Genomic DNA, 12,780 nt, shown 5'->3' with positions numbered 1-12,780 from the left:
TCCACTCACAACACAAATCAGAGTAACCATGTTCGTTACTTAGTCTGCAGAAGATGCATGTCAACCTCTTTGATTCAGTATATTTGTCAGGTATAGAAGCAAAGAGGTTACTATATTGTTAGTACAATCTACAACATAAACAGTGGTACCAAGAAGGGTGTAGACAGGTGGTTTTCTGTACTCAACACTGAATCTGCATTGATTAAACATAAAATTTAATTAAAAGTTTTTGAGTGAATGATGTCTGAATGAATTTATTCCAAACTCTTCAATGACAGCAATTCTCCATTTATTCAAGAGATGCAGTTTTAGGGTTTGCACAATTATTTAAGGGAACAGAAAGCCCAAAACCACAGCTTTCATCAACACTATCAGATGTAACAATAACCAACCACAGAGATTAAACACCCACATTTGCAACAATAAATCTCTCTCGCTTTTATATTACTATATATACCCAACCCTTCCCCCCTGAAACAAAACAATAAGAGTGAAAAAAAAAAAGCAGAGAACTCATTAGTTCCCCAACTGATGATATATCTTCTTTGAGGACTGCAATATATGAATGTATCTCTAATAACTCGGCCCCTTGCCCACCACCTAATGACAGATACACTAGAAAGAAATGCAATGTCATGCTTATATACATACAAGAAAACCAACTTACTAGACCAGGAAATGCATCCAAGTGCTGTGAAGGATCCTTCCCAAGAAACCTTTCGGCACTTGAGCTAATGACAGCAGCGATGCCGGAGACGATGAAAGGAAGATGATCCGAGGTTCCTCTCAGAGCAAACAGTTTGTGTCAACCACGAAAACAAAAATAACAGGCTGTGGTGTTTGCAACTGAGATGATCGCTCCGATCCAATCTCCTCCCTTTGTAGTAGCTTTCATGCCAACTTTGTTGCTTCTGAATTTCCATCCGTTGTGGCCATGAAGTTCACTACAAGAAGAACCCGCAGAAAACCTACCTAACTAAGAAGACCCAGATGATTGTAAACTGTAAAGAGAGAGGATGTCTCATCAGTATTCTCAGATCAAATCAAAGAAGTGACTGAAGATCCGAAGTTGTTGAGATAAGGCCAAGCACCAACAGCCGTTGAGTTCCAATATAGGGATGGATCGGCAGTCGATCCAATTGGTTCAATCGTATTCTGACAAGGAACATTCCAATCCACCTTGTTGTTCATTCTATCGTTCCCTTCTTCCATCTTCACTTCTTTCAATACAACACCCAGATCGCCATTCCCATCCATTTGTAGATCTTCAAAGGGTAACAAGGCCTGAAAATTATTAGCTGGTCGCCTCTCTTTCAGACCACCCAAGATCAGTTTTTGCTGCTGAAGACTAGAAGCCAAAAGAGAAACTGTTGATGTAGAAGATGACGATCCAAGAAGTGATGAGTAGTTTGAAAGAAGAGAAGTGGAAGTAACAACGTCTTGGATTTGAGTAGCAGGATCGAACCCAGTTCGGTATTCGTCGCCATGTGTATCAGCATTCATTGTAGCCGACGGGAAGCCCAGTCCGAGAGCATTCAATTGAGGCAGGAGATCGTAACCAGCACATGATGTCGGCTTGCTCTCCATGTTAGAAACTCTCGGGTGGAAACTCGGGAATGGAAGATTCATGTCAGAAGGATTACCGGAAAGGCCGTAGAATAAAGGACTAGTAATGTGGTTGGAAGCGGTGGATACATCGACACGAGAAGGGGGAGGTGGTGGTGTTGGTGGAGTAGTTTGTGATGATGAAGAAGCTTCAGTGGTTGGTGCAGACCTCTTCACCCTCTTGTTCTTCCTGCACCCACCGCCAACTGGAACATTACGCAACGTTCCGCCTTTTGTCCAGTAGCGCTTACAAGCTTTGCAGAAGTGTCTGGGCTGAGATAAGCTGTAGTTGTTGTAGTAACAGAATTTGGTGTTGGATGAATCGCAACGAGGACATTTCAGAGCCTGATCTGAACCTGGTTTCTCCATAATTCTAACACTTGAAGCCATCAATCCTGTCTCATCCACTTTCTGCACCAGAGAAAAAAAAAGAAGGATACAAGGCGGTCCGAGAAGTAAATAACAAACCCAACCAAAATATTCTTGTCCAAGAGCTAAGAAACAAAAATAGTGATGTTATGTACAAAATAATTGAGACCCTGGTGCGTGTTTGTGTGTATGAATGAGAGAGAGAGAGAGAGAGAGAGAGAGAGAGAGAAAGACCTGTGGCCAGTCGTTACTGTTGGAAGGGATGCCCATCTTCTCACAAGGACCCAACAGTCCTTCACTCAATGGAATCATTGAAACAGAGAGTAAACAGACAAAGAGCAGTTGGCGACGTGAGTTCTTGAGGACGAGTTGAATTGAAATGGGAAGGAACGGAGCAAGAGTGATAAATGGCAGAAGAAAGAACCCAGGCGGAAATTAAAATTATTTAATTTACATCAAAACCAGATGTCAAGGGTAGAATATAATGGATGAAAATCAAAAGGCGAGATTATAATTAGTATTAATTAATTTAACTGATCACCCTGCTCCAAACTCCAATCCAATAACCAAGAACAAATCACAAGGAGAAAGAAAGAATATTACAGACTTCAAAATTCAAATCACACTACGTAACATTCCTTTGCACTTGCATTATTAATGGGGTCCTAGAAAGAGGGAATCCCTAGGGACCAAGACCCGAGGCAGTGAGACAGCAAATCCCACAAATCCCCACTTCCTCTTTTAATGCATTTTTTTTTAATAATCAATTATCAAATCAAATCCTAACCCTAAAACATGATATCCAAGATGATCCATTAGCACAGCTGCAACTCTACAACCCACTAGAGATATGGATTGGACTTTGGAGGTTTCACTTTCAGAGCTCTTAGTTCTAGCTAGACCCGAATGGTTAAGATTCTAAAGACTAGATGACCATCAGAGCCTCTGGTAAGTGATTCTACTGTCGGCCAGTTCATATGGGTAGACTGCAGAGACTGTCCCACTTGTTATAATTTATTCAAATAGGTGTGGCCCGCCATGGATTTTTATTTTTTTGGGCTAACCAGCTCCATTGGGGAATATAATGATCAAGCCGAATAGGGTTTGGGTTTTGATTGTGTTGGGTCAAGGCCATCTGAACCGACCCGGTTTAACCCGAGCTTAGATACAGATATTGCAAACTCCAAGAAGAAAGGGACAAAGAGACACCATGTGGGGCGTCTACACTACATCTCATTCAGGCCCCTCAAAGGATGAATGAAAGACCAGGCTTTATGCACCAGCTGCCGCTCCTTCTTTCTTCTTTCTCACTTCCTTCTTCCTCTCATCAGTTGTCCTCCGCTTGGGTTAGAAAACCGTTGAGAGTGTCAGATTCAGATAGCTTTGGAATGACTAATAATATAAACGCCAGACCCATGTGGTGGGCACTGCGCAAGCAGGCAGCCCCCCCAGCCAGCTCCAAGAAAAAGAAAAGAAGATGATCAGTAACCAAAAAAAAAAAAAAAGCAAACATGCATGGTTTGGAGGACAAACGGATTTTGTAGTCTCCCAAGGGATCTTCTTCTCCCTCCCCTACATCCCATAATTATTCCTCCTCCCCCAATTTAATGGACTTTGGTCTTCGTAATTTATTCAAAAATCATCAATATATTTCTATTACCCACCCAGTAACAATGTGGCTGCAGCTCAGTTGCAGAAATGGAGGATTCATCCAGAGCTGATCAGAATCTCCATTCTCAAGGGTCCCATTTCATCTCCGGCACCGGCAGGCATCTGATCATGTAATGGAATTTTGTGTGCGGCTGATGAGAAGATTTTGTTAGTGTCTGTCTTTGGTGGGTGGGAACCTGCAGTGAAGAGTGTGGGTCCGGATTCCTGAAGGGTTGGGTGATTATAAGAAATGAATTAATCTTCAGATAAAAGTACTAGCTATAACAGGTTCACAGAATAATGTTAAAGATAGAGTAGTACTAAGCATTGCATGAGATAGGAAAGCTAGGCCTTGGTCCTCGTTGAACAGAGCAACAGGACGTAAGGCGTCGGTCAAATCCAGAGGCGGACATTGGGTCCTACCCTCCACTCACCATCCCCAACCCACCACCACCGGACACGAGATTCGTTCTCTTACACAAGAAAAGGAGAGAAAGAAAGAGAAAGAAACCCAACATGTTCTTAGATGTGAAGGAGACTGAACCAGAGAGAGAGAAGTAAAGAATCAATCCACGCCAACCGTACCCCATCAAAGGCTGACGGCAATGCCGCTTAAAAAAAGCTCAGACAAAAATCTCACTCTCCATTTATTTTCTATTCTTTTGTTTGTGTTCTCTCTGTATATAGACTATATAATATACCATGCTTACTAACAAATTAATAACAAAACCCAAGACTATGTACATTTATATATATTTATAATGTGTGATGTCTGTGTGAGAATGTGGATGGATTGTTCCAATATTAATATATATCCATTCTTCATCAGTTAAACCATGCATTTCTGATGATATATATATATATATATATATAATACAAAGACAAGTAGAAACTAGGCATGGATGCTTCACTAATCATGACGTACACCAACTAATATTGGGCCCCACTTAGAAACCTGACACCCTATCAGAACAATCAATACCGTCTGATCATAAGGGGTATATCAGAGTGAAGATTAGTGGGGTCCTCTTGATCTTGTTGATTTTTGTGGGGCCTTAACACCCTTTCAGGGACAAGTAGTGACTACTAAAATAAAATAAGTACAGTAACATAATAAACGGCAACCGAGGGTGTGATTGGAGATGACTTGGGTGCGTCCATGTTAACCCCATTTACATGCAATATAATTGGTGGAGCCTGACTCGACAATATGCATGGATGACAGATCTCTATCAGTAGGATTAGCAAATCCCCTCGTCCTGTTAGGCCGGTCCCAGTGTATACATATATAAGGACCATTTTAGGCCGGTCCCCAGCATCTGAAGTCTGAACCGACCACAAGGATGATGGGCCTTGAGTTTAGCTCGTAGTAGGTTTCAATGTAGAGGGAATGAGAACAACCCAACAACTAATGGGCCCTCAGCTGGACCGGCCGAGCATTCGTCCAGGCTCCAATCAAATGACTGGCCTAAAATCTGCATTGGCTGCAGTTGATAGCTAACGTGGGGCATTGTTATTGGTTAGACTTAAAAGCATTCACCAAGTGCAGCTTATTAAAGGGCTGGGCCATTGTATCTGTACTTGTAAGTGAAGCTAAAGGATAATTGTTGTGCAAGGTGGCTTGGCGTGATTGGAACAGGTCGGAGTTGTGGAGATGGCACCGGCGTTATGGGCCTAGAGATAGAGAATCTTGGGCTCGCATCCCTTCACAATAAACAGTGGACTGTTGCTCATGGAATTTTCATAGCGACTGCTTGTTCTGTGGGCCCCTACAATGCTAGGGAACGTTTCAGAAATATTCAATTCAACTTTGCTACCTCTTAGAGAGAGAAAGAGAGATTCTCTCCTCTATTATGTGTTTATTTTACTATTTTCTTCATTCTTGGAATATCTTACTAGTGTAAACTTGGATGGGCACTAAAACCTGCTAATTAATTAAATAGACCAAACCCTTTTCTCTTCTCTCTGTCTCTGTCTCTCTCTCAATGAGTGTGAGGAGAGGTCATATTTATATTGATATGACATAATTTATAATTGAAACAATACTTCAATGTTATTGAGTATGGTGTGGATGGGATGACTCATGACTTGGTTGTGACTAAGATAAAATTTATATATGCATCATCATACAAATTGAATATCGAGTCCGTTCACATTGCCAATGCTAACCATTTATGTGATTCATCCATGTGATAAGCCAAAATTTTCTGTTTATTTTTTTTTTTACCTCTGATATTTTATTAGTTATATTACTCATGACCAGTTCAATACAACCAATGCTTTAATCGGGTCGGATCTAGCTACATCCGATCTGATCCAATTACCAAAACATTAAATTCGTATCCAATCCAAATTCTATATCGAACCAAAATTGGATTTAATTTGAGTCCAATTTATTGTGTTTAAAATTAAAAAAATAAAATAATTACTTTTTAATTCATATATAAATATTAAATATTAAATCTGTTAATTCTAAACTTCATACAATTATTATATATAATAAATTTATCTTTTTGTCAATCCTATTGGACAGAATTAAATCTATATCCAATTCATTATTTGCAACTTCTAACATCTAAATTTTAAATTTATATAAATACAAAATATTAAATTTATTAGTCAAAAACTTTTTTAAAATCCCACGGCAGCCCTACTATAGTCTGTAGGTTTTGTTATTACTCGGGCAATGTTTGGTATTGATGTCATTGCTCCAAAAAACGGTGATACATCCGCATCACGTTGGAAAAATTAGTTTCCAAAAAACGGTAATATGTTTGGAACCATTTTTCCATAAAAATGGTGCTCTAAACCATGTCTTGAAAATCAAGAAGGTGTGGTCTAGGGAAACGTAGAATTCAACGTTTTCTCAATTTGGAGCTCATTGTTGCCAACAAGGACATGATGTGGCAGTGATGTGGACTTTCTATAATGGGTACCCATGCTTAAAACAAATATGAAGCACTGGTATCAAACAAAATGTGTTGTTGTTGCTATAGGAAACGTCCAACTGGCAGCAATGTTTCAAAAAAAAAAAAGACATTGTTTCTTCAAAAAACGGTGCTTCAGAAAACGATGCTGCTGATATATGGGTTGGAAGCATCGTTTTCTGAAAAAATGATGTTTTTTTCCTTTTTGTTTGGAATCGTTGCTACCTGATAAGACATTTCTTGGAGCAACAACAACGTTTTTTCTTTGGTACCAATACTCCAAGAAACATTTTCAGCACTGATATCCATTATCTAGTGCCACATCACTACCATCTCATATCTCTATTGACAATAACTAGTTACAATTTCAAGAAACGCCAAATTTAACATGTTTATAGGTATGACTTAGAACACCGTTTTTTATAAAAAAAAAAACGATTTCAAACAGACACCCGTTTCTTAAAACATCGTTTTTTCCGATATGACATTGATGTAGCATCGTTTATGGAGGAAAGGCAACGATGGCAAACAGACGCATAATCGATCACCTTTGACATATACGTACGAAAAAATAGATCAAAAGCTGTCTGCAGCATTAGCTAATGATCCCTGGTGTTTTCATCCATGGAAATTGCGGGTGAATGAAAACATAAATAGAAATGGCGCACCGATTCAATATAAATTGACAGTTTGAGTTGTCAAGTCAGAGAATGCCACGTGTATTTAAAAAAATTGTATTACCAGGATTGCCCATTTGTCATTAATATGGAATCATTGGATTGAACCCTTTTAAGAGATTGATTGATTGATAGAACATGCTGACGGTGATGAGATTGGCTTAGGCTCACTTTGGGCTCTGTTGATACTTGAGACAAGCCTAGAATAATGAGTTCAGGCTCGGGTTTGGCTGATTCGTGTGTTTGGAAGCGTGAGCGTATTAAATAAACGCTGCCACGTAGGTATTATTTCAGCATTTCCCTTATTATTCCGATTAGTATGTATAGAGAATTAGGAAAGTAAGCGTCCGAAAATTTTATTTTAGGGTCTGTTTGCTAATTTTTTTGTGAAGATTTTTTCGTAGTTCTGACACTTAATAGATATATTGAGCTTTTGATATAAGATTTGGGCAGCCCAAAACTATTTGGTAGATGTGTATCTTTTCCTGCATTATTTTGGATCTTTTTGTATGAGATTAAAATACGGAAGACTCAGAGAGGCTTTATTTGGAGATTCTAGAAATCAATTCAAAATGGACTTTTCCATCTTTTTAGCGTTTATTCATTATTTTGCTAATGTAGTGTCTAACGGCATCTAATAGTACCTAAATATCAATAAACAAGTTTATTATTATTTTTCTCAGTTTTATAAATAAATCAAATACAAACATTGAATGAATAAACGCCCATGATCTCAAACACATACGAAGGCCTATTTTGAAACGTGGGAACCAGAGGCATGGCTAGTGGCTTTAACATTATTAGTGCCCGTTTAAAAGGGCTTTTATGGAGTGGATTCCGACTTTGCGAGGTGACCCAACATACACAACCTATAAATTATGTTTGGTGAAAGATCAGAAATCCCAAATGCATTGTCATTCAGCCAAAGAAAATTTAGCTTTCTGGTGAAGCTTGTTTTGGTGCGGCTTAGCAAAAATAGTTCAATCAAAGCTTCAGCCCCCCAAACGGACCCTAAATGAAAGTCTGGATTTGGGGCTGAACTGGCCTTGTAAGCCACAAAATTGGGCTGAAAGTTGTCTCATGATGAGCCCAGCTCTGTCTATGTGTGAACGTATTGAGCTAGATTTGATCCTTCACCACTTATACGCAATCCATCCCTGATGAAATAGAAATTTCAACCATTGACTGTCCTTTTCAATCGAAGACCTTGATCATTTATGAATCCCCAAGTCAGTATTTAGTTTATTTATATAAAAGAATACTAATAACTTGCTAAAGGGCCATTTAAATTTTGACAAAACCTAAGCTCGAATCTGGTTGTGAACAGGTCTACTCTCAATCAGATTCTAACATCTGTCTAAAACACAATGATTCGTGTTTACGTTAACAAAATTAAGCTGAAGTGACTGAATTGAACGACTTTTTTTAGGAGTTGGCCGATTAAAAAACTAAAAAACGGTGCCCCATCAGCAAAGATGTGGCAATTATGGAACAACATTAAGCCATTAAAGAGCTCAAAGCCTACTTAATGATTTATTCACTAAAACATGAAACATCAAGACATTCAGTACAGCCACGTCAGAGGATTTGGACAGATGTCCATATCTGATTATATGGATATTCAGCATGTTTGTATGGGTGCAGCTCAAAACTAGATTGGCCCATTTGAGTGCCAAATGCAACTTGCCCAATGCAAAGCTACCCATAGAAATTAGAAAGCAAGGTGCCCCATCATACGAGTTATTCCCTGATTGAAGTCTCACCTAATTTTATACTCCGGGTCAGACCACTATGTCATTGATTGAACCAAACTGTACCGTAAACTCTCTAGTGATTTGGTCACTCCTTGCTCGAAGACAATTTGGATGTCGAACTGCTACGTGGTTGGGTTGAACTGCAAGAAAAAAGAATCAAATGTCTCGGGATACTTTATCCAGTGCAGGCACTCCGATGCTTAAGTTAGCATGGAGAGTTGATGGCTTAGAAAGTGATAGCAAGTGAGAGCTAAATCGTGCGTATCTTGTAAGGCCGGAGGTAATGTCTTTATATAGGCGAGCTGACGTGAGCCTCACAAAATATGTCCGAAATCACCGGCCCGTCAAACCCGGAGTCTGTTCTACACCCGAAAATAAACTCCGTATAAACTAATAAGACTTCTCCAGGTTCGTCCGATTTGGGCAGTATAGGGATAGGATTCGTTGGTGTGCGGCATGATCCCAAGGAATTTGAAAACAACTGGCTTGCTTATAGAAGGAGGCTATGTAGCATCCTGGCAGGTTGGATGGCGAGCTGCTCGGGCCCCGATCTTAGCTAGACGACCCAAGGTGCCCAACGTGACTAAGACTACTGAGGTATTTGAGAATGCTGAGATGTCACCGGATCAATGAATCGCTCCATGTATCATCATATCACTGATCGGGCCAAATAATCCCTCATCACTAGCCAAAAAAATAAAACTGTAGGATAAAACAAAAAATGTAAATCATTGATAAAATGACACAAGTCTTTAATAATAAATACACTTGTGAAAAAGGTTGAAATTGATATTTAATATTAACTAATATTCATTTCTGCACCACCACAACTACGCTTGAAATTTACTCAACTAATCAGCTGTGAAGTGTGAACCGATAAAGTATATTAGATCTAATCTCAGTACGTCATTGGTCAACAAAAGGTTCCAGTGCGAGTGAATATGGTTAATTCGGTTCAAAGAATCAAAACAAAATTTTGTGATTTTGATCAGTCAGAAAAAGGAAAATGGGGAATAGAGCTTATGTATGAAACTTGAATAATCACCTCCAGCCACAGCCACAGCCACACGTTATTCTGTTCTGAGATCCTTTCCCTCCAGGCCCTCCTTAGCTGCTGATCTAATGAGTCTGGAAGAGCACTGTGCACATCTATCCTGAGGCTACCATTTCCCCTTCACAAATGTCTTATCAAGCCCTTAGGCATGTGCTTTCACAGCTCTTACCACTATGATAAAGTTAATTAGTCTATGATCTGATCTGGACTGGTTGGTGCAGTGGTGTTCGGCTGTGAAAGAAAAATTTGTATCAACATAATCTCCTAATGTCCATGTAGCTGACCCTATATAATTGCGACAATGCTTTAGATGATGATGACGATGTCTAAACAAGAGCGTCACATGGGTATATACACGGAAATTGAAATCTGATACATCGGAGAGTCGGATTCCGCAGGACAAAAAGAGGGTCATCTGCAACTAAGTCTACAAAATAGTCCACATTTTTTGAATTTTCTATAAAAGAAAGCCTAAAGTGCCATCTTTATCATGAGACAAGCAATCTTTTTCGGAAGAGAAAATTATGTACATTAGCTGTTCATTTAGGTCAAATAAACATAGGAGAAGAGAAAATTTTCGCATAATAATAATGTCAATCAACAATCCATGTAGAGACAGAATCCGACACTTGATCCATTTAAGAGAGTCCATGCGACACTACCAAACACACAAAGTAGCAGCCTTACAGGAGTTTACATTAGGTTTTCTATGTTTTGTTGTGTTGCTAGATTAGCTCGGGTTAGAAACCCATCAATTCTTGAACTGATCCTTTAATCAATTAACTAAGAACTTGACTGGCTGAGCCCGTCAATTACGGGTCAAGCCGGGTCAATTACTCAACTTGCACGTTGGAACTAACCAAACTCAATTACCTAAATTTGAAAAGAAAAAGCAGAAAATGAGGTTTTGTTGGAGGGAATCTTAGATTATAAAAGGAAGAAGAACATTCTTTGGACTTGAATTCTAAATTCCACCTTGATCAATCTCCAAGTTTTCCATGTAAAATTAAAAACAAGACTCTAAAGTACACCTGTTCACAGGATGGGCTTCAGGCTCGGCCCATGAACATTTTACACTGCTTCGGGTTCGGGCTTTGGTCTGGGCTCATTCAAATGTTCGCAGAAGTTAAGCCTGAGCCTGGCCCATGAATTGGTCTGCTAAAGCATACTACAAGATGTATTGTTAAAATCATGTAGCTTATACTATTTGAATGCAGATGAAATAACGAGCAAATTAATGAAGTGCCTAAAGTTAGCCCATCTACAGTCCTTTCAAGCTTCATCTATCTGAAGCTTAAATCAATCTAAGCCTGAGCCTAGTTATTGGGCCTACAGTCCTAGAGGCCCATTAAATGATTGTGATTATTTGTTTAGGCTGCATTTGATTGAATGCAAGGAGACTCTTTTTTTTTTTTTTTGTCAGTAAAGTTGGCAGGACTGTCAATGGGTTCTTAAAACCCGATTCCCGATTTGGCATTCAATTATCGGTTTTGGACGTTAAAACCTACATTCGTTTACTAATCGAATAGGGGTAGATTTGACCCGTCCCAGTTCAATTATATCATATGTAATATAATAATGCATATATGTAGATGTTATATATATATTTTTTATATAAGTTAAAATTCATTATTTTTTATCTTATTTTTCTTTATTTTATTGACAATAAAGTGGAACCGGTTAAAATCCAAATCCAACATTTCAGATTTCGGCTCAAATTTGTATTTTGGAATTTCAATCCAACCCGTTTACAGCCCTAAACACAAGAACAAATTAAAAGGGACATAAAATAAAGCTTTTGCTATAAAAAAGATGGGAATGATATATAGATGGGATATTTTAGTATGGAAAATTTTGCACCCATTTTATGGAAATACAAACCCCACATTGGAGAAAATGGTCTACGAAAGGAAAAAGATAAAAATAAGCCCATCATCAAATTAAGTGACCAGTGTACCTTGCAACTAGTACTAGGCCCCTTGTGGGTCCAAATGTTTGGGCTGCATTGAGAAAGGCTGAAATGGGCCTAAGCCTAATTGGATAGGTCCCACTTTGGGCGTGAATAAAAAGCTCAGCCTGAGACCAATCCATGAAGCTTCCAACCTAAAAATTAAAATCATTGATTTCATATGCAACCATTTTGATTTGTTATGTGTTTGCTGCCACAATCAACGTCACCTTATTTTCTATCATGCGTGACTTTCCCTCTCATTTGCCAGCCATTGAAATTTTAAGTTTTAATAAAAAACCAAGAAAAAAAATCATTATTTTATGATCAGATCAACCTCCTTGGCTTTGATCTTTATCAAACAGTGTTGAGTTCACGACTTCTTTCCCAAATAGTCGTCCATACTCCATATGTTCATTGATCCTCAAGCCTCTCTAAGTTTGTGTTTGGTACTATTGTTGTTTTGAGTTGATTAATACAAATTGATGAAAAATACATGCTGTGACATCACATATAAGAGTTATTCCAAGTAGGGGGTTGAATGATAGATCATTGAGGTTTATAGTTGAAACATCAAATTTGACATATAAAGTAGAAATATCAATTTGTTCTGATCAACCCAAAACGTTTAAGGTAGAAAAATATCTCTATTGATGAGCACAAAACATTTCAGGTAGATATAGTAATGGTACCAAATACAACCTTAAGAGTGGTACTTAAAAACCACAAACTTGTTCAATGTATCAAGAGAGGATTGAATGATAGTTTTTCCCTGTGGAAACACATTCTCCTTCCA

At 38.6% G+C, this 12,780-nt stretch overlaps 1 protein-coding gene across 1 annotated transcript; it reads right to left on the bottom strand.

The window, feature by feature from the left end:
* Nucleotides 1-253: 253 nt before the first annotated feature.
* LOC104608185 (dof zinc finger protein DOF1.4-like) lies at nt 254-2,688 on the bottom strand. The gene is made up of 2 exons (XM_010274088.3): nt 2,209-2,688; nt 254-2,016 (listed from the first exon to the last, which is right to left on the bottom strand). The coding sequence occupies exons 1-2, from the start codon at nt 2,284-2,286 to the stop codon at nt 1,039-1,041; spliced, it is 1,056 nt and encodes a 351-aa protein (XP_010272390.1). The 5' UTR covers nt 2,287-2,688; the 3' UTR covers nt 254-1,038.
* Between the last annotated feature and the right edge of the window lie 10,092 nt (nt 2,689-12,780).

The sequence above is a fragment of the Nelumbo nucifera genome, chromosome 1 (genome assembly GCF_055504915.1).
Source record: "Nelumbo nucifera cultivar China Antique chromosome 1, China Antique-T2T, whole genome shotgun sequence".
In the NCBI taxonomy this organism is placed as follows: domain Eukaryota; kingdom Viridiplantae; phylum Streptophyta; class Magnoliopsida; order Proteales; family Nelumbonaceae; genus Nelumbo; species Nelumbo nucifera.
This window is presented reverse-complemented; position numbering and strand designations above follow the sequence as displayed.

What these genes read in the sequence shown, in the direction of transcription:
- LOC104608185 (XM_010274088.3), bottom strand. Translation starts at nt 2,286, where the DNA reads ATGATTCCATTGAGTGAAGGACTGTTGGGTCCTTGTGAGAAGATGGGC. An exon ending in ACAGTAACGACTGGCCACAG is followed by an intron (nt 2,017 to 2,208) that starts GTCTTTCTCTCT and finishes TCTCTGGTGCAG; the next exon opens with AAAGTGGATGAGACAGGATT.